General features: G+C 44.5%; 1 protein-coding gene across 2 annotated transcripts in view; it reads left to right on the top strand.

Moving 5' to 3' along the window:
- LHFPL4 (LHFPL tetraspan subfamily member 4) overlaps window positions 1–9,839 on the top strand; it is a 94,038-nt gene extending 84,199 nt beyond the window's left edge. Inside the window, exons 2-4 of one of the 2 annotated variants that reach the window (XR_013218387.1) lie at window positions 6,274–6,510; window positions 8,151–8,241; window positions 8,322–9,839. Coding sequence is in view for 1 of the 2 variants with exons in the window: in XM_077276304.1 (XP_077132419.1) it covers window positions 6,274–6,510; window positions 8,151–8,164 (251 nt within the window). In the remaining variant the exon portion in view is untranslated. Of the gene's footprint in view, window positions 1–6,273; window positions 6,511–8,150 lie in introns of both variants that reach the window. The other variant, XM_077276304.1, reaches the window with a different exon arrangement.
- The last annotated feature ends 17,932 nt before the right edge of the window (window positions 9,840–27,771 follow it).

Genomic DNA, 27,771 nt, shown 5'->3' with positions numbered 1-27,771 from the left:
GAACAAAGATAATTACATGATAATTATGCCTGTCAGGCCGCTGACTCCGGAGGCTCCAGTATGAGAAGTAATAAATGCGCTAATTAGTTATAAAAGTCAGGCCGGAGACATCTCATTCTCAGGCTCGGGTGGAAGCAGCAAGCGATAGATCCATCACGTGTTATGACAACGATCAATGCGGCTCCACTATGACCTTTCCCAGCACTGACAGCCCCGGCTCCGCCTGACCACAGTCCGCATCATAGGACTGGAATATACAGACGGGGGATATTTTCTCTGATAAATAACAGGTAAATGATCTCTGAATTGAAGCCAGAAATGTAAAAAATTAGAACAATTAAAATAGAAACTGCAGCTGCATCCCCCTCCTCCCTCTCCTCTATATAATGCTATTTAGAGAGCTATTTGGGGACATTTCTTGTAAACACGGAAGGCGAACTGCAAGACTGCTGGAAGTAAGGAACATGAAAATGTGTAATGATGGGTGCTGCTCCCTGTCCCCTCTCACAGCATGTGCTCCTACTTTGCAGCTGCATCCCCCTCCTCCCAATCTTCTTTATACTATATAGTGATGTTTTGGTGACTTAGGAGGTTTTGGAGCACTTACAATGATCTTTTAAGCCATAAAAAGGGAAAAAACAACCTGGTGGAAATAAGGGACATGCAGACATATAATGACAGGTAGATCCGCTCTTTACTTTACCCCAATTCCCTCAATACTATGGACTGCATTTGAGGGGGCGTCTGAAGGGTTAAAACAAGATCCTTTACTTGCAATCTGTCATGAGGCAACCAAACCTGGCCATTGAACAATATAATGTTATTTTAATCAAAATAGAAAATTCTACCATGATTAATTCGTTAATATATCAACTATTTTTCTGATATCGAGCTCCAATTCACCTGCACAGACATAGAATTCACATTGCAGATACCAGAAGCCACCACTAGAGGGAGCTCGCTGTATACAGGTTTATCATTGAGTGGGGTATGTAAACTGTATGCAGTGAGCTCCCTCTAGTGGCGGCTTTCTAGAATAGAACACTGTTTATGTGGACGAATTCGGAGCTCTGTATTAAGAAAAATAAGCAGCAATTGCAAGAAAGATATTAGGAAATTACTATGAAATAAAAAAATATGACCCTGAAGGCTGAATATCTACTTTCAACCTGGGAGACTGGAGTATTTATTGATGTTTGCCCAGTACGTGTAGATGGGGGGTGTTATTCCGTTTCCCCATAGTAAATCCATCCCTATCGCTAATGGCGTGTTCTGTATGGTTAGCAATCAAACGTCTCGTCTCGCAGAGTAATGGATGGACACAGCCGCCGCTCGCTCCATCTGCATTAAGCTTCTGCCAATACGGTTACTTTAAGGAATAGTGGAGTTAATGGCCTCCTCCTCTGATGTATGTTCTGCTCTGTCCTCCTCCAGCCAAAGTTCTATCTGCTGCTTTACAGTAAATGACCGCAGGACCTCTGTGTACAGCAGAAAAACCTCCGCAGATCATCAGAGTAAATGAGCTGGATAGAGCGTGTGTCCCAGAGCAGGAGACAATGGCTGCAGAACTTCAGCTTCTCCATAGATGGAGTCTCTGCTGCTGGGAGATTTACTGGTCAATGCACCCAGGGCCCTGGCGGCTCTGCTCTTACCAATTGTACAATGCTAAGGATGAAGGACGACCAAGATCCTATAGCAGCGGTGGCTTTATAGGGGTTGTCGCCCCATTACAGGGGCTTTAAAGGAGTTGCCATTTCTTGCTTGCTGTCAGTGAATAAGACCCTTTATTATTTCCATCCTGAGCATTGCAATCTCTCCTAGTCGTACACCAAGAACAGATAATGTATAATGATGGCAAAAAAATTTCCATGACATTTCAAGCATTTTATTCCTTGCCTGCTTCCACAGATTGGAATGGAAGAGTCATAAAAGCAAGCAAATTTCCTGTAAAATGCTGCTGATGGCTGCCACTAGGTGGCGCTAGCAGCATATGTTCCCATTGACATCAATAAGAACTCTATGTATTTAAAGAGCTCCCCCTAGTGGTAGATTTTTATTATGTCATTGGCTGTAAGAAGAATGCATTCTGCTGGCAGTATTGATTATAGGGGACACTCTGGGGGTAGTTTTGTTTATTGGGGCTGGTCTGGTGGCAGTATTGTATACCCTGGTAGTGGTGCAAATTGAACCAGTTTTTGCATAGGAGAAAGGCAAGTCAATGTAGTGTAGCTAATGTGTTTGTGCTCTATTATGCAAATGCAAGGGGTCCTTAAGGTTTTTCTTTTTTTCTTTCCTTACTCATTTGGTCAGTCTGCAGACGGACTATTCGCCGTGTAGATCCTACAGCGTCCAGCAGGGGGCGATGAGGTTTCCTTTGGACTCAAACTGCAGCTATTTAGTAACTTATTGATTTCTGAAGAGGAAGCTCAAAGGATAGGACCACAAATAATTGCAAAAAAAAAACCAAAACCTCCCCAGAGAATATTGGGAAAGGGTCAGGGAATTGGAATTACCGAGTCCTAAAATGAACAAGACAAATTTGTTTGAGCGTCTGCGGATGATACAAGCGAGACGTTTCCAGGAATCATTAATCAGGCAGCGGCAGAGATGTGCGGCCCCTTTATAGGGGCATCACTTTATAGGGCTTGATAAATGACGCCGGGGGTTTTTTTTAGACGACATTGCAAATCTAAAACTAAAAGTCTGGGGAAAAAAAGCATAAAAGCAGAAAGAACAGAACGAGGACGACCTTGGTAGTCACTGCTGGACCACAATACATACAAAAATAAGGCGGAAAGCGAGGCAGGACATAATGTGTGATGGGATGGAAGTGATACTGATAGGTAGGTGGATGGATGACAGAGGGATGGACGGAGGGATAGAAGGATGGATGGAGGGATAGACGGAGGGATAGAAGGATGGATGGAGGGATAGACGGAGGGATAGAAGGATGGATGGATAAGAGGGATGGACGGAGGGATAGAGGGATGGACGGAGGGATGGACGGAGGGATAGAAGGATGGATGGAGGGATAGAGGGATGGACGGAGGGATAGAAGGATGGATGGAGGGATAGAAGGATGGATAAGAGGGATGGACGGAGGGATAGAGGGATGGACGGAGGGATAGAAGGATGGACGGAGGGATAGAGAGATGGATGGAGGGATGGACGGAGGGATAGAGGGATGGACGGAGGGATAGAGGGATGGACAGAGGGATGGAGAGATATAGGGATGGACGGAGGGATAGAGGGATGGACGGAGGGATGGATGTACGGTTGGACAGAGGGATGAATGGATAGAGGGATGGATGGATAAGAGGGATGGACGGACAGTGGGATGAATGGATAGACAGAGAGATGGACGGCTGGATGGATAGACCGATGTATGGATGGACAGAGGGATAGATGGATGGATGGAGGGATAGATGGATGGACGGCTGGACAGAGGAATGCATGGATAGAGGGATATATGGACAGAGGGATGGATAGACAGATGATAGAGGGATCGATGGACAGAGGGATAGATGGATGGACAGAGGGATGGATGGATGGACAGAGATGGATGGACAGACAGAGGGAGGGATGGATGGATAGACAAATGAATAGAGAAATGCATAGATTGATAGGGAAGTATAGATACACCGGTATGATAATGGGAGTGGTAGTCCTAGAAGGGTCCTATAAACACTTGAAGTTCTACCACAAACAGTAAGCACCGAGAGAAATTTGCATCTTTCTCCTTCTGGACTTCCATTCTCAATTCACAGGTAAAATGTGTCTTTAGTGGACAGTGACTTTCCCATTACTGAGGTGACAGTTGGTGCTCAAAGTTCTATGGTCCTTGTGGCAGTGTGTCCATTTTCTGCCTTCAGCTCCTCCCCGTTGTCCATAGAATTTTAGGAGCTCCAACTGTCACCTCAGTAATGTGGAGATGTTGTTTTCACTGAGTACAGATTTTCCAGCTTTTACCCCTGGATTGATAATGACTGATCAGTCCTGGAGGAGGAAGAAGCAGATTTCTCTGATCAGATCTATTACAAAGTTACTTCTATTCAGGTTTAATTTTGATTTATGACATAAAATTATAAGGACGGTTTAAACGTAGCGTATTCCAGGCTAAGCCTTTACCTATCGCACATATTATATTACTCTGCATTTCTAGGAACTAAACTGTGATTCTGTAAGGAACAATCAGGTAATTGTGAGGTCGGCCGCCGGGGCCTGATGGTAAGAGAGATATTACAGGTAAATCGCTTCTGTCTGGGCGGCAGCGAGGCCTGAACCTGGAAGTGTCTGCAGGTCGTCGCCAGCGGCTGGGGACTGCGCTTCTCATTAAGCCGAATCTTGGCCGTATCTGCTAATTTGCAGCAGAGGAGCGGAGCTGTAACTAAACCTGCAGGAATATTCCGCTTGATGAGTTATTTTCTTTACGCAGATCCTAAATCTTCTTTTTCGGTATATATGAGGACTGGGGTACAATAAGGTCCTGTGTGTAGGAAAGATTACAAATATTCAGCAATTAAAGAACCGCTTCCTATTAGAACACAATCATTGGTGCTTTGTCTAGAAATAGCGCCACCATTGTTAATAGGATGTGTCTGGTATTGCACCTCACCGAAGTGAATGGGGACGGGCTGTAATAACTGCACTCAGGCTCGCTATACATTATAATGAAGGTCCATCAGAGGTGAGCAGGGCGGCACATCTCTCCCCTCCGCAGGGCGGCACATCTCTCCCCTCCGCAGGGCGGCGCATCTCTCCCCTCCGCAGGGCGGCGCATCTCTCCCCTCCGCAGGGCGGCGCATCTCTCCCCTCCGCAGGGCGGCACATCTCTCCCCTCCGCAGGGCGGCACATCTCTCCCCTCCGCAGGGCGGCACATCTCTCCCCTCCGCGCTGACTCCTTAACAATTTCCTGTTTCTTCAGACCCAAACTTGCATCTTATCACAACACCTGCTATAAGCATGCAAAGATGAGACTGCCCTATGTAAGAGAAAATTATCCGGGGTCCGGTATTATACTTTAGAGCTACATTCATAATTCTGCTGCTTGTTGTCAGGTAACCGAGCTGCAATAATGAGGTTGGGGGTAGTTTATATTATATGAGTGTCCATCGCCTGGGGCAAAGAAAAAACTACAGAATGGAAATGACCAGAGTATAATACAGGATGTAACTCAGGATCAGTAATGTAATGTATGTACACAGTGACTGCACCAGCAGAATAGTGAGTGCAGCTCTGGGGTATAATACAGGATGTAACTCAGGATCAGTAATGTATGTACACAGTGACTGCACCAGCAGAATAGTGAGAGCAGCTCTGGAGTATAATACAGGATGTAACTCAGGATCAGTAATGTAATGTATGTACACAGTGACTGCACCAGCAGAATAGTGAGTGCAGCTCTGGGGTATAATACAGGAGGTAACTCAGGATCAGTAATGTAATGTATGTACACAGTGACTGCACCAGCAGAATAGTGAGTGCAGCTCTGGAGTATAATACAGGATGTAACTCAGGATCAGTAATGTAATGTATGTACACAGTGACTGCACCAGCAGAATAGTGAGTGCAGCTCTGGGGTATAATACAGGAGGTAACTCAGGATCAGTAATGTATGTACACAGTGACTGCACCAACAGAATAGTGAGTGCAGCTCTGGAGTATAATACAGGATGTAACTCAGGATCAGTAATGTAATGTATGTACACAGTGACTGCACCAGCAGAATAGTGAGAGCAGCTCTGGAGTATAATACAGGAGGTAACTCAGGATCAGTAATGTATGTACACAGTGACTGCACCAGCAGAATAGTGAGTGCAGCTCTGGGGTATAATACAGGAGGTAACTCAGGATCAGTAATGTAATGTATGTACACAGTGACTGCACCAGCAGAATAGTGAGTGCAGCTCTGGAGTATAATACAGGATGTAACTCAGGATCAGTAATGTAATGTATGTACACAGTGACTGCACCAGCAGAATAGTGAGTGCAGCTCTGGGGTATAATACAGGAGGTAACTCAGGATCAGTAATGTAATGTATGTACACAGTGACTGCACCAGCAGAATAGTGAGTGCAGCTCTGGAGTATAATACAGGGTGTAACTCAGGATCAGTAATGTAATGTATGTACACAGTGACTGCACTAGCAGAATTGTGAGTGCAGCTCTGGGGTATAATACAGGATGTAACTCAGGATCAGTACAGGATAGGTTGTGCATGAATTGTGATAACTTCCCTGCTTCCTAACACTTTCCTTGTTACTTTTCTTCAGCTGTGTGCCTGGTGCTCGCCTGCATGATATTCCCAGATGGATGGGACGCAGAGACGATCAGGGACATGTGCGGGGACAAGACTGGAAAATATTCCCTGGGAGACTGCTCCGTGCGTTGGGCCTACATATTGGCCATTATTGGGATACTGAACGCCCTCATTCTCTCCTTCCTGGCCTTCGTATTGGGGAACAGACAGAATGATTTGCTTCTTGAAGAGCTTAAGGCAGACAACAAAGGTAAAGAGCTGACGCCGTATACAATGCTGCATGTACCACAGTGGCCTTTTGCTGGGTAGGGCCCCGATAAGAAAACTCACATATAATGTCCAATAAGGACAAGATCCACAGCACAGTGAGCGAGGGGTCCCTCCTTGGGTATGGAATAAGAACGGTGGGCCGGTGTTGACCATAGTTCTCCCCAATCCACTGCGGCCAATTATTGAATCATATCAGAGGGTCCCTAATAATAAAGATTCCAGCAGGGGACAGCCATATTTCCTACTTTAGTCTATTTCTTATATGATTTAAGAATAAAAACAATTAGATGATTTGTCCTTTGTTTGCAAGGATAGCAGCCAAGAGTGCAAGGGAATGGAAAGTTCACCTGTAATAACGGAGAAAGCGCTGAAAGTTTCTCTGACACTTTGCAAACTTCTTTCTAGTCATTACACATAAGCTGCTAGCGCCTCACAGTGGCCAGACGTGTGCATTACACCCTGCAGATGGATACTATTCTGGAGTGATGGAGTTTGTCCTGGAGTCACCCCTGTGGGCATGTTTTCCTGCTTTCTTCATTTATTTTACATCTTAAGACCTTGTTATGTATTTGTCACTCGGATTTGAGGCTGTTACAGCTTTCAGTCATGTTACAGAGTTGCATTTTTTTTGTCATTTCCTGGTATAAGGTCACAATGTCGGTGTGCTGAGCACTGCTACATCTGTCTGGATCACTGGCGGACACAGACAGATGCGGCCCCGGGGCAGGAACAATATATGGGCCCTCTGCAGCCCAATAGCTCATCATGGTGTACAATTCCACCTGCTTTGGAGGTGGATGTGGCCCCCTTGCCTCTTGGGCCCCTGTGCGGCTGCACCAATAATATCTCCACCCCTGGTCCAGACTGTAACAGACAGCTCCGTGCTGTAGGCAAATGCACAGACCAAAGAGTCAGCCGCACAGTACAAGTCGTGGCCTCTGTGGTTGTTCTGTTAAACTCTTTAATGGTTTCTACGTTATTTCTGTATGGTTCTAAATTATTTGCCCCCCTCCCCCGCTGTTCTCTATGGCTGCATTCACTTATCCACATATGGGCCGCAATGCCGGAACCGACCTTGTGTCTCCTGATCTCAAGCGAATAAATCTAAAAAAAAACTAAAAAAATTAAATAAATATAAAAAATAGTGCAAAGATACATAGACTCTAAAAAGGATCTCTTAATTGACATAAATCTGTATTTTCTTCCCCTGGTGTAAATGCCGCTGCTCCCCTGAATCCGGCGATGTTTGTCTTTTGTTTCTGCGCCTCTCCGTTCCTGAGATATGGACTATTCTTTCCTGTATATAAGTCTGGGCTTCTTAGTTAAGTGGGCTTGGTCTTCAGCAAACCGCCCCTCAGAGAAGACTTGAAGACCACACCCACTTAGCAGCAAGACTGGATTTAAATACAGGGAAGAGGGGGCCATATCTCAGGAACGGAGAGGCGCAGGCAAAAAAGAAAAACATCGCCGGATTCAGGAGAACAGCGGCATTTACACCAGGCAAAAAAAGCACATATTAATTTCAAGTGACAGATCCCCTTAAAGGTGATTTCTATTAATACAGATACAAATACTGATATGTTAAAATCCATATACTCTTTTCTTTTCTTGTTTTAACAGATGACATAAAGTAAAGGAACCCTGAAGGGGACCCATGCTAGCCTCACCAACGCAGGAATGTCTCCAGGCTGCCCTCCATCCTACCCTATTGGTATCGTTAACCCTTTTCTTGTATTGCCATCCACCGCCACACTGCCTTGAATTACCCATCCAATTAAATCTTCATCTTAGCCTTGAAGACAATTCTTCCTCCACCAAGACGGTGTCTGCACTGCCGCAACTACGAGCCCCCCCACCTTTTCCCTCTCCAAAACCCCTCTTTGCTATGTGGTAACCAGCGATGGCAGTAAGATCCGCTCCTTTTTTCCTCATCTGCAACCGAGGATGGACAAAGTTTACAGGAAACCAGGACATTTGCTCCACCCCGTAGGGTTTTTACTCTTTCATACCCCCCCCCCCCTGCAAGAGGCTGCTGCAAGGACCGATCACGAAACTTGTCGCAATTTTGTATAGACGAAAAAAAAAATAAATCGAAGCATTTATACCTCTTATGAATCGCCGCCGTCCCACATCCCACGGGGAATTAACCCATCCCCTACCCTCCTCTGGAAAAAAAGAAAATGAGGATTTTTCATGACTATGGGAATAGAAACTTTGTACATATCTTCTTAGACTGCCTGACGGGCTGATGTTTGGCTATAACGTGCTTGGGCCTGATGATCTCAGCAAATGCCTTTTGTACAGCCGGGCCACGAAAACTATTTATTGGTTATTTTTACATGTACATTGATCACTACGAACTTCTCGCAACAGGGTAACAAAAAAAAAAAAGAAGCAATTTTTGACTTGTTATATAACGGCATAGTCAGAAGTGCTGAATGCTGTGTCTTTATATCTATGGGGAAGCTGAGCGAGGGGTGGAGGGAGGGATGATGTAAGGGTTAACAGCGGCAGGAGGGTTAGTGACATCCATGAATCCTCATCATCGCCATCTGAATATATGTCCTGCGGATCGGCCAAATCTATGGACAATGTAACATATATAGACCGAGGAGCGAATTACCTATGTAAATACAAGAAGAGAGGGCAATGAGTAAAATTCCTTTAATCCGGCATCTGATGATCCATCAATCACTGGGCTTAGCCTTGCATCTAAATAATTCCATGTCAGGGTTGCTTTTTAAAGGGAATCTGACTGCAGGTTTTTGATATGTAATCTGAGGGCAGTATGATTCTAGCAATGTGTCACTTACTAGGCAGTTTTAACGTAATTAGTGTTTTATCAGCAGGAGATTATCACTGCATGGCTAGGTGTCTTGTGGCTACTGGTCAAGCCACACTCCCAGCACTGATTGGCCGCTTTCTGTGTACATTATACAGCTGCCCATCAAGGGTGTGGGAGGGGTTATACACCGCTCTGCAGCAGAGAAAACTGTGATAATAGCACAACTGCTGCACCCAGTAATCAGTGCCACATTTCTGGAATCAGGGTCTCTGCCCCTACATCATGCTGCTGACAGATTACATAGAAACCACTAGCTGACAGTTTTCCTTTAAAAAAATGTTGACTGTATCATAAAATCAGGAAAAAAGTATCAACATGATTATCCAAGTCAGTACAATTACTGTGATACCAAACTTGTATAGTTCTTTGTTTGTTTGTTTTTATGAAAGGGGTGAAAAAAATTGGCTTGTGCTGCCAATTTCTGAGACTTGTAACTTTTATATTTACATGTGAATAATTTAACACACACACACACATTGAGATTATATATATATATATATATATATATATATATATATATATATATATATATATATATATATATATTCTCAATCAATCAGTTGTGTGAAAAGTCTTTGTACCTTTCCTTATTCTTTTGCATGTTGGTCACACTTACATGTTTCAGATCACCAAACAAATGTAAATATTAGACAACAATAACACAAGTAATCACAAAATGCAGTTTTTTATTTAATTAAGATTTTTATTATTAAGGGGAAAAAAAGAGATCCAAACCTACAATGCCCTGTGTGAAAAAGTGATTGCCCCCTCCCCCTTAAAACATAAATTAACTGTGGTTTATCACATCTTTGGGAAACTTCAAATTCACTAGCCATATGCGGGCCCGATTAATGCCACACCTGTTCTCAATCAAGAAATCACTTAAATAGGACCTGCCTGACAAAGTGAAGTAGACCAAAAGTCCCTCAAAATCTAGACATCATGCTGTGATCCAAAGAAAGTCTGGTACAAATAAGAAACATAAAAAATAAAGTAATTGAGATCTATCAGTCTGGAAAAGGTTATAAAGCCATTTTTAAAGCTTTGGGACTCCAGCAAACTACAGTGAGAGCCATTATCCACAAATAGCAAAAACATGGAAGAGTGGTGAACCTTCCCAGGAGTGGCCAGCCGACCAAAATTATCCCAAGAGTGCCGTGACGACTCATCTAAGAGGTCCCAAAAGATCCCACAACAACATCCAAAGAACTGCAGGCCTCACTTTCCTCAGTTAAGGTCAGTGTTCATGACTCCACCATAAGAAAGACACTGGGCAAAAATGGCCTGCATGGCAGAGTTCCAAGACGAAAACCACTGCTGAGCAATAAGAACGTAAAGGCTTGTCCCAATTTTCCCAGAAAACACCTTGATTATCCCCAAGAGTTTTGGGAGAATACTCTATGGACTGATGAGACAAAAGTTAAACTTTTTGGAAGGTGTATGTCCCATTACATCTGATGTAGAAGTAACACAGCATTTCAGAAAAGGAACATCATACCAACAGTAAAATATGGTGGTGGTAGGGTGATGGTCTGGGGCTGTTTTGCTGCTTCAGGACCTGGAAGACTTGTTGTGGTAAATGGAAACATGAATTCTGCTGTCTACCAAAAAATCCTGAAGGTGAATGTCCAGCCATGCTCAGAAACCCTCCAATGTGGCTGAATTACAACAATTCTGCAAAGATGAGTGCAGAATTCCTCCAGGGCGTTGTAAAAGACTCATTGCCTGTTATTGCAAATGCTTGATTGCAGTTGTTGATGCTAAGGGCGGCCCCACCAGTTATTAGGTTTAGGGGGCAATCACTTTCACACAGGGCCCTGTAGGTTTGGATTTCTTTTTCCCTTAATAATAAAGACCTTCATATAAAAACTGCATGTTGTGATTACTTGTGTCATCTTTGTCTAATATTTACATTTGTTGTGTGACCTGGAACATCTAAGTGTGAGAAACATGTAAAAGAATAAGAAATCAGGAAAGGGGCAAACACTTTTCCACAAAACTAAATACACACACCGTATACAATGTCACAAACATGCATGGACGGATACATTTCTGTCTGTTGTCCACAGTCCAGAAATTCTGCCAGATTATCAGGAAATGATCCATCTGGCACTGGGGGGAGTAGATATTAGCTGTGGGTATTAACTTTATAAATCCCCTGCAATAATCTAGCACCTTGTCAGCCATGAGCATGCTGGATTATAGGAATTGTACTGTTTTAACCCAGTATTAGGAGGAATAATCTGAGATTATCGGATATATTGTAGCTGTTACATTGTACATATTTTATCTGTCAGGGTTGGGTATCAACAAAACAAAACATTACTCAAATCTCAGCTGCTGTAAGTAAAGGACATTGTGAGTTAGTCGTCATCACAATTACATAAGAATCCTTTGTTTAATGCCAGATTATCAGATTCTCTAGATTATTAGATGGTCATAGGTGAAGGATATATAAGTAACTAAACAGGAGGAAATCCCAACATAAAAATGAGCTGCTGGAAAGAAGTGATGAAATATCATACATTCTGGATTATTAGATGCCGGATTAAGGGAACTTTGCATTTTATTTATCTACCGAAACTTTAAAAACTGATTCTCTAGATAATGTTGGTGCCATAAAGAGATTATTGTGCCTCTTGGAGACTGGAATCGCGCATATATATATATAATATATATATAATATAAATAACTATAAATGCTGATTTCGAAATAAATACATGGAGCCTCGTGTATTAACCAATGCAGATGGGAAGTGAAGGGATTTTATTTTATATATATCAACCAATCGGATCGCGGCTCTCACTGCCTAATCCAAGGCAGGGAGAGCAAAGATTTCGGAAAACAGGAATCTGATTGGTCGATCTATTCCTAGAGCTCCAAATACCCCCACCCAATGGCGATCATCTTCACAGAGGGGCCCATCGCATGTCTATAGCTTCACTTTGCACCACCACTAGGGCCGCGCTGCACACTCCCTTTCTCTATAGTAATACATTTGGGGGCCCCAGATGACTGAATTGTATATAAAAAAAAAACTTGAGGGGCAATTTATGGTTGTAGCTGACGCCATAACTCAGACGTTCTCTGAGAGGGGCACATTATTGATAATGGTACTGATTAAATCCCCATTACACATTTTCTAGTACACTATTAGGGGGTCCGCAGGTCAGGATTCTCATCTATTAACCAGAGTGGGGGGAGGGGGGCTGCCACAAAGAGTGTCTCTCACTTTGGAGGACCCGACGTGTCCATACGTTACACACAGTCGGTGTAATACTTCATTTCTCCTACAGTGGCGCTGCAGGAAAATTGAACACTTGCTGCAGGATTCCTCTACAGATTTCAATTGATCACTGCCGGAGGTCCCAGCAATGGTATTCTCTATGATCAGCATATTTTAAGAGGAACAAGAAAAAAAAAAAAAAGTGGAGACCCCCTTTAAGCGTCTTATAGATTGAGTGGAGGAAGACAAAGCTGTATGCCAAACTTCTACTAACACTGCAGTCAGGATGAGAGAGTCAAGAGGTCTCAGAATAAGCCTTGAAGGGCTTGTCCAAGATTAGTTTTCAGCCATAAATAGCGCCACCATAACCAACAGGCTGTGTCTGGTATTGCAGCTTTACTCCATTCACTTCTCAGAGGCTCAGCTGCAATACCACACGCAGCCATAAACAAGGGTGGCACTATTCTGGAAAAAAACAAACAACCTCCATCTCAGTCTTTCTTTTTTGCTTTCCTTGCCGTCAGCATGGTATTGTTTCCTGCCAGACAGATGGCCTTGTAAAGCGTCTCCGGAGCCTCCTCTAGCAGATGGCTCTGTCAGCTGTCATAGGTCCTCACAAAAGGTCCAGATTCCATCACACAGCAGAACACCTGAGCCAAATCTGCTGCGGTAAACTGGACTAGTCTGCGCTCGGCCCTATATTTAGCCACTATGGTCAGACATAATCATAAAGGAGCAGATGCCCAGAGGACGACTATCTACATCTGCTGACTGGCGTCCCGTACAACGTGGGGTCTGCAATTTCTAGTTCTACAGCTGGTGCAAAACTACAACTCCCAGCATGCTCTTGACAGCTGCAGACTACAATTTGGAGACCCCTAAATGCTGAAGCAAAGAACCAAGACCCCCACACCGGCTTACTTTTTTTTCCTTGACTCCCCCCTCTTCGATTGTGCATGGCATGAATTTGCTGACTTTTCAATTTAAAGGGACCCTAAACCTAAAATCTACTGTATCTCTATCACGGTCCATTTTCCATGTTTAGGAGTGATCGATACCAGCAGCTTTTCTTTTTTTTTTTTTTCCGAATATGCACTTTTCTAAGCTGCCGACTTTAGCTTTAATGGCCCCTTTAAGAACTAGCATAGCACTAAATATGTGGCTCTGTGGACTAAATCCCCTAGGAAGCACTTGCAGGTCAAGTCAATAAGAGATCATGACAGGCCACAGCTGGAGAAGCCACATATCATAAGCAGCAATATTCATGGGAAATTTGGGGGTTACTTTCACTGGTGCACTGTACAAAGACGTCCTCACTGTCATTAATAATTCTTTTCTGCAGGACCCTGTCCTCTCCGACCTCGGCGACTGTCTCCCCCCCAGATCCTGGTGTATGCTTCTGCTTGTCCCTGTCTCGCCTCCTCCTATCTGATACTGTGCTACGGCTGGTGCCAAATATTTCACTGCAAAACCAAGTACTGTACTTTTCTTTGGTGTTGTATTTCATTGGTCTTGTCCTCTCTAGAACCTGTGTATTTCTGGTTGTCTGTCAGTAGAGACACGGTCTGACTTACTTTCTTATCGAGATGATATTACAGAGACACTTGTTCATCATTTGTTGGGTTGCAAAAAATTAAAAAAAAAAAGGCAAAAAAAAAAAAAAAGCCAGTAACTGATATGATTGAAATAAAATAAAGAATTGAAATAAAATACCAGACTACGACTTTAATTAGAGTTTTGTTCGCATCGTCCCCTATTGTGCCGATGTTGCAACGGAGTCAGTAGAGTGAAACGGCAATAGTGAAGTCACTAGGAAATAAGAGGAGGGAGATGCTGCTGCAGTTACTGCTCTCAGAAAGAAGGGGGAAGGGGCATCACACCAGGAAAAGATATGTACACACAAACATGCGTAAAGTAAAAGAAAGTGTATGTTTTCAACACAGGACAAAGGAAAATGAGAAGAAAAAAAAAAACAAAGGTCTACACTACATCCAAGGTTACGATGAGTGATTTTTTTTCTCTACTTGGAGACCTTTTAAAAGCTGCTGATGACAGATCTCTAAGGGTATGTGCACACAGTTATTTTTTTTTTAGGTGTTAAAAACTTAAGAGTTTTCTAGTGGAATTTGCTACAGGAAGCGCTCCTTCTTTGGGGAGTTTTGGAAGAGTTTTTTTTTCCCTGTGGAATTTTTTTTGCAGCATTTTGATAACAGTGCTTAGTTTGAAACATCTGATGGAAAATGCTCAAAAAACGCAAAAGACTCCTTTCTCTTCTCCCACTAAGCATTTTTCAGTATCTAAATCAGAAAAAAAAAATGCTAAAAAAACTGAACACATGACCTGCAAAGTTGTTTTGGAGCAGATGTTTTTTTTTTACTTTTAGAACTCTGCCAATATTATTGCTCTGTTATTCCTCCTGGGAATGTCTAAATCGGTATTAAACGAACCAGACATCTGATCATCTCTCCTGACTTCATATAAAAGTTTCGTTGCCACACTTCTCCTGTCCCCTTCAGACTCCTCCTGTGCCCTCTCCAGACTCCTCCTGTCCCCTCTCCAGACTCCTCCTGTGCCCTCTCCAGACTCCTCCTGTGCCCTCTCCAGACTCCTCCTGTGCCCTCTCCAGACTCCTCCTGTGCCCTCTCCAGACTCCTCCTGTGCCCTCTCCAGACTCCTCCTGTCCCCTCTCCAGACTCCTCCTGTCCCCTCTCCAGACTCCTCCTGTCCCCTCTCCAGACTCCAGACAGCAGCTATTCTCGGCACCGGACATAAGGATCTACTAGATCCGTCTGTTAAGAGAAGTGAGACTGAAGAGGCCCCAATCCACATTAGATGTTTGACACATACGGGATTGGCTGATCTTTGCCGTTCACTTTTTTTTTTTTTTTTTTTTTTAAGTGTGCGCGTCCCTACGTCCTCCGATACAATCATCGCATGCACGTCAGACTGTGTAGGAAAACTCAGCACTGACGAGGGAACTGGTAATATCAAGTCATCAATGTATTCATAAACTTCCAGGAGGAATAACAGAGGTACAAGACAACATGGAGTGCAAAGAAAATATTTCTCAGGATTGTTATTTTATTTTTAAACAAGTCTTTGTGAAACGTAGACGGGTCAGGAGAGGTGGGAATAGATTAGCACTCACACAAGCCATAATTTGTCAGTATCAACCAACCTACATGCTGATGGTTTCCAGGTAGAATAGTTTTGTTTGTTTTTTTGCTGTACGGAATTAAAAAAACAAAACCACCATCAATGTCCTGCAGATACAAATCCCATGGAATAGAACCCTGGTGGACTCATGCACACTGCATTTGGTATTAGTACGGTTATATGTCGGTACCAGGATGCGGTAAGACAAATGACGGGACCATCGCCATATACACTGCAGCATTCTCTAATGTGTGCACATTATGCAGTGTCTTTGATGGAGGTACCTCTGTAGTGACCCCGGGTAGCACAGGCATAAATAATTCATCAGACGCAACATTATGACGAGCGCTGCTGAAAAATACCTTAAAGGGACCTTTCTGTATCTGATTTAGTTTGTAAACGCATCAAAGCAAAAAATCAGAATTTCTACAGAATAGCAAATTTACTGGATAATCATTCATGTCGAGCTTATTGCAGTGTAAGGGTAAATCCGAATGTATGTACAGGACTCAGATCACACTGGTGATGTCTGCCAACTCAGACCAGCACTGATCCCCCATGTGAGAAATCTGTACGAGGATCAAACCCCTTGGGAGAGGCCCAGAGATTTCTCCAAATAATATGTCACACAGTCAAAGACCATATAAAAGAATTGAAGTCTCCGAGCAGTGCCAAAGGGGCTTGCTCTAATTCTGGAAGTGATGGTCACCGACTTCACCAATGTAATCAGAACCGAATTTCTGATATAGAAAAGCTGGGTTAATGACTGCAGCGTTATCCTTCTGATCTGTCCTTGACACAGGAGGTCTGTGAGCTCAGAGCTCACCCCCTTATTAATGCTGTAATATAAAATTCTCCAACACAGAAAGACCCCCCCCCCTTTCATTTATTTTTTGCATTGTAATATTTGTTCTGTTTTATTTTGTTAGTCTTGTGATTTTTTAAAATGTCACAAGTGGGTTGATAAATTTTGCGAAAAATTCAAAAAGTTTTTTTTTTTCTTGCACTTTTTTTTTTTTTTTTTTTTTTTTTAAACAAAGTCACACTAATCCTTTAAAAAGTCACAAATAAGTTTTCAGCTGCACAAAAATAAAAATTAAAGACTGATTTTGCAGTAGCGGAGTACAACTGCGGAAAAATTTGGTGACATTTCGAAAAGTTGCAAATGATGAATTAAAGGGGTTGTCCACTACTTTCAATTAACCCCCCAAAGTATCCCCCCCGGGGCCCCTGATGAATTGTGCAAATACCTTCCGTTGCAGTTTTTGCCTGTGAGTGGCGCTATTCCGGCGGCTGAGTCCGGGTCACGTGACCCCCAGGCTGCAGCCGCCGCTTATTTCCGCCAACAACAGAGTCTGGAAATTGACGTGACGTCAGCCTCACAGTCAGCAGTCACTCATCAAGAGTGACTGGGCTGTAGGCGGGGCTGGTGGCTGCCTGCGGGGCTGTGCTGGGGGCGGGCGGGGCTAGGCAGGGAATCAGATCGTGCGGGCGCTGGGGTCTGCTCTGCGTGCCGGCGCCGGTATGTGGGGGCCGGCGCCGGTATGTGGGGGTGGGGACCGGCGGCGGGGCTGTGTGCCGGCGCCGGTATGTGGGGGCCGGGGCTCTGCTGCCGGTATGTGCTGGGTCTGCTGCGGGGGGTGGGGTGGTCTTTGGTGTGTGTGTGTGTGTGTGTCTCTGTGTGCAGGCATTGTCCGATGGGACTACAAGTCCCATCGGGCTCTGCCTGCTACAGTGACAGTGAGTGACACATTAGCCAATGATGGGACAGTAGTAGTCCCATCATCCGGCTAATGTGTTGAATGTAAAAAAAAATAAAAATACACATATACAGTACATACATACATACATACAACACACACCATGTGACAGCATGCAACATACAACATGCACCATGTGACGACCGACGACATGCACCATGCGGCGACATGCACCACATACATACAGTTCATACATACAACATACATACATACAGTACATATAACAGAGTGCATACTCACCATCACTTGTCACTTTGATCCCCGAAGCCATTGTCATCTGTAAAAAATATTAAAATAATAAACAACCAATATACTCCCTGATCCGCAGAAATCCAATTAAAACGAGTGTCCCACGACGATCTCCCGTGGAGAGCAGGAGCATCTGCTGATGCGACTGCTCTCCAGGAACACAATGAGGGGAGGAAGGTATCCTTCCACAATGTATTCCCCACAATGTATTCCTACGCCCCTGTGAGAAAATAGTCCCTAGTCTCACTTTTTGCCATTGCTGTTGAGAAATTTTCCCAGGCAGCAATTGCCATAAAGTGAGACTTTGTCCTAAGGTAACCTCAGTGATGCACTGCAGGAGCCATTGTCTCCTGTCAGTGTGTCACTGAGGGTCCTATAGAGCAGTGACATCACCCGATGTCACTGTTCTATAGGGGAGATTGTCGTGGGACACTCGTTATTTAATTGGACTACGGCGGACAGGTAGTATACGGTTTATTATTTTACGTTTTTTGCAGGCGCTGAAGTATGGTGAAATGAAGATTATTAAAATACTTTTTTCTAATGTGTGCGTGTTTTATTAACCCTTTATTAGTATTGGATTACTAATGGATAGGTGTCATAATTGACGCCTCTCCGTTATTAACCCGGCTTAATGTCACCTTACAATAGCAAGGTGACATTAACCCCTTATTACCCCATATCCCACCGCTACACGGGAGTGGGAAGAGAGGGGCTAAGAGAGGGGCTAAGTGCCGGAATTGGCGCATCTTACAGATGCGCCATTTCTGGGGCGGCTGCGGACTGGTATTTGTAGCCTGGGGGGGGACCAATATCCATGGCCCCTCTCTAGGCTATGAATATCAGCCCGCAGCTGTCTGCGTAGCCTTTCTGGCTATAAAATATAGGGGGACCCCACGACATTTTTTTGGGGGGTCCCCCTATTTTAATAGCCAGTAAAGGCTACGCAGACAGCTGTGGGCTGATATTCATAGCAGGCTACAAATATTGGCCCCTGGCCGTCAGCTTTCCCCCTCTGCCGCAGAAAATTGCACGGGAGCTCACGCCGTTTTCTTTTTTTAATTAAATTAAACGCTCATAAAGGCCTATTTCACCCTTGCGTCGGGCCTAAGTACTGACGCACGTTGTGAAATTTGTGCACGTCGTGGGCAGCGGATGCAGTTTTTCAACGCATCCGCTGCCCATTCTGAAGCCCAAGGAGGAGAGGGCGGAGTTTTGGCCGCGCATGTGTGGTAGAAAATGGCGGACGCGACAGACAAGAAAACTTTATCTTGAACGTTTTTTCGTGCCAATGGTCCGCCAAAACACGAAGCATCCGTTGCATGACGGACGCGATGTGTGGCCATCCGTCGCGATCCGTCACTAATACAAGTCTATGGGTAAAAAACGCATCCTGCGAGCACATTTGCAGGATCCTTTTTTTTCCCAAAAAGACGGATTGCTAAAAACGCAAGTGTGAAAGTAGCCTTAGCCTTAGGCTGCTTTCACACTAGCGTCGGTAAGGGGCCGTCGCACCAACGCATACTGGTCCAGTCTTAAGACGCTTCCACTGCCCCATTGCAAGGTCCGGGGAGGAGGGGGCTGCGTTTCGCCCGCGCATGCGCGGTCGAAAATGGCGGACTAGACGCACAAAAAAAGTTACATGTAACTTTTTTTGTGCCGGCGGTGCGCCAAAACACGGCGCAACCTGCGGGCAACTTTGCAGGATGCGTTTTTTCTCCACAACGACGCATTGCGATGTGCAGTGCACGGTGCTAGTGTGAAAGTAGCCTTAGAAACATCGGCCTTTCTATTATATATCTATGGATATATCTATCTATAGATATATTTCTAGATAGATATATCTATAGATACAAAGATGTTTCTATCCATATATTTGGCTGCTTTCACATCAGGTTTTTGCCGTGAGGCACAATCCGGCGAGTTTTGAAAAAAACATCCATTTTTTTCCGCCGGATCCGGTTTTTTCTCTTAGAGTTGTATTAGCGCCAGATTGCGCCTGATGGCCACACGTTTCATCTGTTTTTTGCCAGATCCGTCTATGACGCCGTTACAGTTGAATGCAATGATGGAGGAGAGAGCAGCTACAGACTCTCCCTCTCCCATCATTCCCCGCTCTGCCTCTGACACTGCGGGTGCGCGATGACGTCATATCATCGCGCACCTGCTGTGTCCCGGGCAGACTGCAGCCGCTGAGACAGGAGCAGGAAGCAACGCGGGCAAGAGGAAAGGTAAGGAGAGTGGTTTTTTTTTGTTTTTTTTACTGGACTGTTGTGACATTCTCGGGGGGAGGAGGAGGAGGAGAGATGCGGGCTGTGCTGGATATACCACTGTGCGGGCTGTGCTGGATATACCACTGTGCGGGCTGTGCTGGATACACCATTGTGTGGGCTGTGCTGGATACACCACTGTGCGGGCTGTGCTGGATACACCACTGTGCGGGCTGTGCTGGATACACCACTGTGCGGGCTGTGCTGGATACACCACTGTGCGGGCTGTGCTGGATATACTACTGTGTGGGCTGTGCTGGATATACTACTGTGTGGGCTGTGTTATCTACTATGCGGGCTGTGCTATATACTATGGGGAGTATATTATCTTTTATAGGGAAGCCATGTTATGTACTATGTGGCTGTGGTATATACTATTGTGGGGGTATATTATATTCTATGGGGGAGGTTGCGTTATATACTATGGGGGAGGTTGTTATATACTATGGGGGGCTGCATTATATTCTATGGGGGGCTACATTATATATTATGGGGAGGTGGGCTGTATTATATTCTATGGGGTTACATTGTACTCTGTGGGGTGGCTGCATTATACTCTGTGGGGTGGCTGCATTATACTCTGTGGTTGCCGCATTATACTCTGTAGGGCGGTGGCTACATTATACTATATGTGGGCTGCATTATACTGTATCGAGGACTATGGGGAATACGTTATACTATATGAAGGACTATGGGGTGCATTATACTATGGGAAGTGAATTGTACTACATGGATGACTATGGCGGTGCATTATACTATATGGAGCACTATGAGGAGTGTATTATACTATGTGGAGGACTGAGCAGTGTATTTTAATATACGGAGGACTATATGGAGGACTGTGGAGCACATTATAATATACGGAGGACTATGGGGTGTATTTTACTAAACAAGTAAAATGCTGCATATTCAGATTGTTTTGGAGCAAAAATCATTGTTCTCAGCAGCACATCGCCGCTGTAAACTGTAGATGTGCTGCTGATAACATGATACTGTATGGTGATCGGTTAGTGATCTGTTAGTGATCGTTCTGTCCCATCATTCTTTCTCAGACGGTGGAAAGAGGCCGGGAAACAAGTGTTGAACAACTTCAGTATTGTCGATCAAACTCATTTAGCGGCCTGAACTCAGCGCTCGTAAATACAACCGAAATGCTTTTGTGTGATGTGCAATATATTAGCATATTGGGCCCCATTTTAAACTTTGCCTAGGCGTAGGGCCCCACTTTGCCTAAAACCGGCCCTGCCTACAAGTGTACAAAGATATTATAAAGTCACCATGTGACCAGTGGGCCTGTGTAACTTCAAATGCCAGGGCTGAATTTTAGTCCCAGTCCGGCCCTGCTATCTATAGATATATCTATTGATAGATGTATGGATAGCGTAGGGTGTGTGTCCACTGTCCGGATTACATCCGAATGAGCTGCAGATTGGATGCTGCGTACTTGTAGTCCCATCGGATGATGCCTGCACACACACACACACACCCCAAAAGACCCCCTGCACAGCCCCGCACACACCTGAACAGTCCCGCACACACCCGCACAGCGCCGCACACACCCGAACAGTCCCGCACAGGGCTGTACACATCTGAACAGTCCCGCACACACCTGAACAGCCCGCAGGCCCCGCACACATCCGAACAGTCCACAGACCCAGCACACACACACCGTCACCGCCCACATTCCGCCCACACACTTCCCTCCTCCCGAACTGCAGCGTTTCTCGGACCCACATCCTCATCTAAACTGCTGATCTTTTTTACATCTGCGGTTTTGCTGCGGATGTGGCCGACTCCATGAAAGTCTTAAGGTGCAGAAATGCTGCAGTTACGCACAAAAGTAGTGACATGCTGCGAGAAAAAAAAGCTGCGTTTCGGTGCGGCTTTTTCCGCAGCATGTGCACAAGTCCGCAGCTCCCATAGACTTACATTGCTTGTGCACTACACTGCGGATTTGATGCAATTCAGTGCTGCAAAAAACGCTGCGGATCTGCAATCAAATCCGCAACGTGTGCACACAGCCTTAGCATTTAGTGAACCTAGCAAAAAAGCCAAGCAAAAAACAAGTGTGGGATTTGCACTTTTTTTTCAATTTCATTGCACTTTTAATTTTTTTTCACATTTTCTGTTACACGACATGGTAAAACCAATGGTGTCGTTCAAAAGTAGAAATTGTCCCGCAAAAGATAAGCCCTCACATGGCCATATAGACGGAAAAATTATGGCTCTGGAAAGAAGGGGAGCGATCAACGAAAACAAAAAAGCCCCAGGGGTGAAGGGGTTTAGAAACATGGATATGGAAATAGACATATAGATATATCTGTATGTATCTATCCATCTATTTGTCATCCATCTATTTGTCATCCGTCCATCCATCTATTTGTCATCTGTCCATCCATTTGTCATCCGTCCATCCATCTATTTGTCATCCGTCCATCCATCTATTTGTCATCTGTCCATCCATCTATTTGTCATCTGTCCATCAATCTATTTGTCATCTGTCCATCCATCTATTTGTCATCCATCTATTTGTCATCCGTCCATCCATCTATTTGTCGTCCGTCCGTAATGGAGTGTGGGTTGGACAAATGTAAAAGAGGAGGTTGGACAGAAATGACACCACAAATCTTTTTGAAGATAGAGGGGGAGAGGAGGGAGGGGTTGGGGTGTTTTGGAGTGGGTGTGCCAGGTGCAGAGTTACAGGCGAGTGCAATGCATCATGGAACTTGTAGTATTAGAGCACAGTAAGTCAGGAGAAAGGAAGTTGTCGATTAACCCCATGAGAGCTGAATCCAGCACCAAAGATGTGCTGCTACAGCATGATAAAAGGTAATATTGCTAAAATAAACTCAGTGGATGTTTTCAGTGGCACATAATAGCAAGATTTATAAAAAAAAAAAAAAAAAAGTTATAGTAGTGGACAACTTCTGTTTAAACAGCTGGATAAGGAAAACCGCAGCCAAAATGTGTAATTATAAAAAAAATATATATTATGTTTGCTTATGTAGCGCTATCATATTTAAGAGCGCTTTACAGACTTTATCAGCATAAGGCCTCACGATTTACATTCCCTATCAGTATGTCTTTGGAATTTTGGAGGAAACCGGAGACCCTGGAGGAAACCCACGCAAACAGCGGGAGAACATACAAACTCCTTGCAGATGTTGTCCTTGGTGGGATTGGAACCCAGGACTCCAGTGCTGTAAAGCTACAGTGTTAACCAATGAGCCAATGTTTCTAACCACTGAACCACCATTCTACCCCCTCCCATAAAAAAACAGACAAACAAAACCAAGTAAAAGTAACTTAAAAACGAACAAAGTAAAGAATTAGGAGCAAATATAAAAAGTTATTAGACCCATGTTGACTCGGGAAAAAAAGAAAAACCCAGACAAAAGTCGATGATGAATTGGGAACTGAGCAATAAAGTAGTATCCGAGTCGTGTTAAAGGGGTTTTAACTTTGCAACACAGTGCTTTTAATAGATCACCATAGATCCGATTGTGTAGATTTAAAGGGACACACTGGGAAATGCTGCTAAACCGTATAATGCCCAGAGCAGCATTGGAGGAGTGTAGAGAGACTTTAGGATCCAGTGATTCGATCAATTCGAGAGCAACGCTTCCAGGCTCTATTACAAAGAGTATGTAAGTGTTGCGATCGTCCTGGAGACCGACCACCGCTGAGACTGCAGAGGTGGCCTGTAACTTTGCAAAGAGGTGTTAATTGTAGAATTAAAAATCTCTCCACTCTTCAGAAGGAAATATGATTTTCAACATGGAAAGACGCCCATGTGCAGACTGCTGTATCAGGTTCTTGTCCTCAGTCAGTACAGGACAAGGTACTGGTTATCTGGAGAGAGGGATTTGGTTAAGCACTTACCTTTTTTTTTGTCTTCCCCAGGGAGCGACGCATCTGCTGGAGGTCGCTGTACCCCGAATATACCATACTCCGCACTGACCAGGAGCAAGAACCTGAGACAGCTGCCTGTACATGGATGTCTTTTCTTTTTTTTTGTTTTAGGAGCTTGTCTAAGTCATTAGATGTGTGAAAACTGTAAAGCGCTGTGGAATATGTTAGCGCTAGAGAAAAAATAAAGATTATTATTTTTATTAGCTACCTCCAATAGATGGCACTAGGGAGGCAGCTTTCTCCCTGCTGGAAGGGAGCTCATTTGCATACACAAATCAAGCTATGGGAATCTCTGGGACCCCCCAGACTCTGTAATATACAAGTATATCACATTTTGTCTAGCAGCTGAATATGTTCGCTGCATCAGATTTGTTTTTGTTGGTTGCAATAGCTCCTTGCATAATTCAGCACTTGCTCATTCCTCCAACTCACACAATCTGTGCTCGTCATTAATATGCATGCAGGATCCAGAGATCACTCATACATATGGATGCATTTCCATTATCTATGTGGAGATGGGACCTTAAGACACCGCAGCACTGGATACATATGCAGCGCGCCAGGGACCAGGCTTTATGGGAGCGTCAGACTCCGGGAACATATCTACATATGGAGAGAGGTCACAATACGGCTCAGAGGTGAAAAACTGAACATGGAGGCAACAAAGCTCCCAAAGTGTAACACATCGTCACACGGTCCTGCTACTGTATGCCTCTGACCGCAAAGCATCCAAGTTCCAACATTATGTATCAGCAGAATAGTGAGTGCTGCTCTGGGGTATAATACAGGATGTAACTCAGGATCAGTAATGTAATGTATGTACACAGCGACTGCACCAGCAGAATAGTGAGTGCAGCTCTGGGGTATAATACAGGATGTAACTCAGGACCAGTAATGTATGTACACAGTGACTGCACCAGCAGAATAGTGAGTGCAGCTCTGGGGTATAATACAGGATGTAACTCAGGATCAGTAATGTAATATATGTACACAGTGACTGCACCAGCAGAATAGTGAGTGCAGCTCTGGGGCATAATACAGGATGTAACTCAGGACCAGTAATGTAATGTATGTACACAGTGACTGCACCAGCAGAATAGTGAGCACAGCTCTGGGGTATAATACAGGATGTAACTCAGGATCAGTAATGTAATATGTACACAGTGACTGCACCAGCAGAATAGTGAGCACAGCTCTGGGGTATAATACAGGATGAAACAATCTGGTTTCCACCCCCATCACTCAACTGAGACTGCCCTGACCAAAATCACTAACGACCTACTTACCGCCAAAGCTACTGGACAATACTTAGTATTCCTCCTTCTAGACCTGTCCTCTGCTTTCGACACAGTTGACCACTGCCTCCTACTACAGATCCTCTCCTCCTTTGGCATCAAAGACCTCATCCTATCCTGGATTTCCTCGTACCTTACCAACCGCACACTCAGCGTCTCCCACTCCCACACTACTTCCTCATCCCATCCTATCTCTGTTGGAGTCCCCCAAGGCTTTGTTCTAGGACCCCTACTCTTCTCAATCTATACACTTGGCCTGGGACAACTCATAAGGTCCTATGGCTTCCAGTACCATCTATATGCTGATGACACTCAGATCTACCTCTCTGGCCCAGACGTCACCGCTCTGCTCTCCAGAATCCCAGAGTCTCTATTAGCCATATCCTCCTTCTTCTCCTCTCGCTTCCTCAAACTCAATGTGGACAAATCTGAACTCATCTTTCCTCCATCCCACAGATCTTCCTTACCTGACCTATCTATCGCAATCAATGACATCATGCTTTCCCCCGTACCAGAAGTCCGCTGCCTCGGAGTAACCTTCGACTCTGCCCTGTCCTTCAAACCGCACATCCAAGCTCTGTCCACCTCCTGTCACCTCCAGCTCAAAAATATCTCCAGAATCCGTCCTTTCCTCAACCTTCAATCTACTAAAATGCTTGTGCATGCCCTCATCATCTCCCGCCTTGACTACTGCAACATCCTTTTCTGCGACCTCCCTGCTAACACCCTTGCACCTCTCCAGTCCATTCTCAACTCTGCTGCCCCACTAATTCATCTCTCTCCTCGCTACTCCTCCGCTTCCCCCCTCTGCAAATCTCTTCACTGGCTCCCATTCCCTCAGCGTATCCAGTTCAAATTACTAATACTGACCTACAAAGCCATCCATAACCTGTCTCCTCCATATATCTCTGAACTAATCTCCCGATATCTTCCCTCACGTAATCTCCGGTCCTCCCAAGACCTCCTTCTCTCCTCCACGACTTCTCCCGAATATCCCCCATCCTCTGGAATTCTTTGCCCCAACACGTCCGACTATCAACCACATTCGGATCCTTCAGACGGAACCTGAAAACCCATCTCTTCAGGAAAGCCTACAGCCTGCACTGACCCCGCTGCCTCCTCATCACTACTGAAGCTACCGCCTCACCAACACCGGAGCTCCTGCAACCCCTGACCTACTGTCTCCTTCCCCATAATCCTGCAGAATGTAAGCCCACAAGGGCAGGGTCCTCGCCCCTCTGTATCAGTCTGTCATTGTTAGTCTGTCTACTGTAAGTGATATCTGTAACTTGTATGTAACCCCTTCTCATGTACAGCACCATGGAATCAATGGTGCTATATAAATAAATAATAATAACTCAGGATCGGTAATGTAATGTATGTACACAGTGACTCCACCAGCAGAATAGTGAGTGCAGCTCTGGGGTATAATACAGGATGTAACTCAGGATCAGTAATGTAATGTATGTACACAGTGACTGCACCAGCAGAATAGTGAGTGCAGCTCTGGGGTATAATACAGGATGTAACTCAGGATCAGTAATGTAATATATGTACACAGTGACTGCACCAGCAGAATAGTGAGTGCAGCTCTGGGGTATAATACAGGATGTAACTCAGGATCAGTAATGTAATGTATGTACACAGTGACTGCACCAGCAGAATAGTGAGTGCAGCTCTGGGGTATAATACAGGATTTAACTCAGGGTCAGTAATGTAATGTATGTACACAGCGACTGCACCAGCAGAATAGTGAGTGCAGCTCTTGGGTATAACACAGGATGTAACTCAGGATCAGTAATGTAATGTATGTACACAGTGACTCCACCAGCAGAATAGAGTGTGCAGCTCTGGGGTATAATACAGGATGTAACTCAGGATCAGTAATGTAATGTATGTACACAGTGACTGCACCAGCAGAATAGTGAGTGCAGCTCTGGGGTATAATACAGGATGTAACTCAGGATCAGTGATGTATGTACACAGTGACTGCACCAGCAGAATAGAGAGTGCAGCTCTGGGGTATAATACAGGATGTAACTCAGGATCAGTAATGTAATATATGTACACAGTGACTGCCCCAGCAGAATAGTGAGTGCAGCTCTGAGGTATAATACAGGATGTAACTTAGGATCAGTAATGTAATGTATGTACACAGTGACTGCACCAGCAGAATAGTGAGTGCAGCTCTGGGGTATAATACAGGATTTAACTCAGGGTCAGTAATGTAATGTATGTACACAGTGACTGCACCAGCAGAATAGTGAGTGCAGCTCTGGGGTATAATACAGGATGTAACTCAGGATCAGTAATGTAATGTATGTACACAGTGACTGCACCAGCAGAATAGTGAGTGCAGCTCTGGGGTATAATACAGGATGTAACTCAGGATCAGTAATGTAATGTATGTACACAGTGACTGCACCAGCAGAATAGTGAGTGCAGCTCTGGAGTATAATACAGGATGTAACTCAGGATCAGTAATGTAATGTATGTACACAGTGACTGCGCTATAATTTGTTATCAAA

The sequence above is a fragment of the Ranitomeya variabilis genome, chromosome 8, assembly GCF_051348905.1.
Source record: "Ranitomeya variabilis isolate aRanVar5 chromosome 8, aRanVar5.hap1, whole genome shotgun sequence".
Classification (NCBI taxonomy): Eukaryota; Metazoa; Chordata; class Amphibia; order Anura; family Dendrobatidae; genus Ranitomeya; species Ranitomeya variabilis.
The sequence above is the reverse complement of the archived record's forward strand: the minus strand, read 5'-3'. Positions and strand labels throughout refer to the sequence as shown.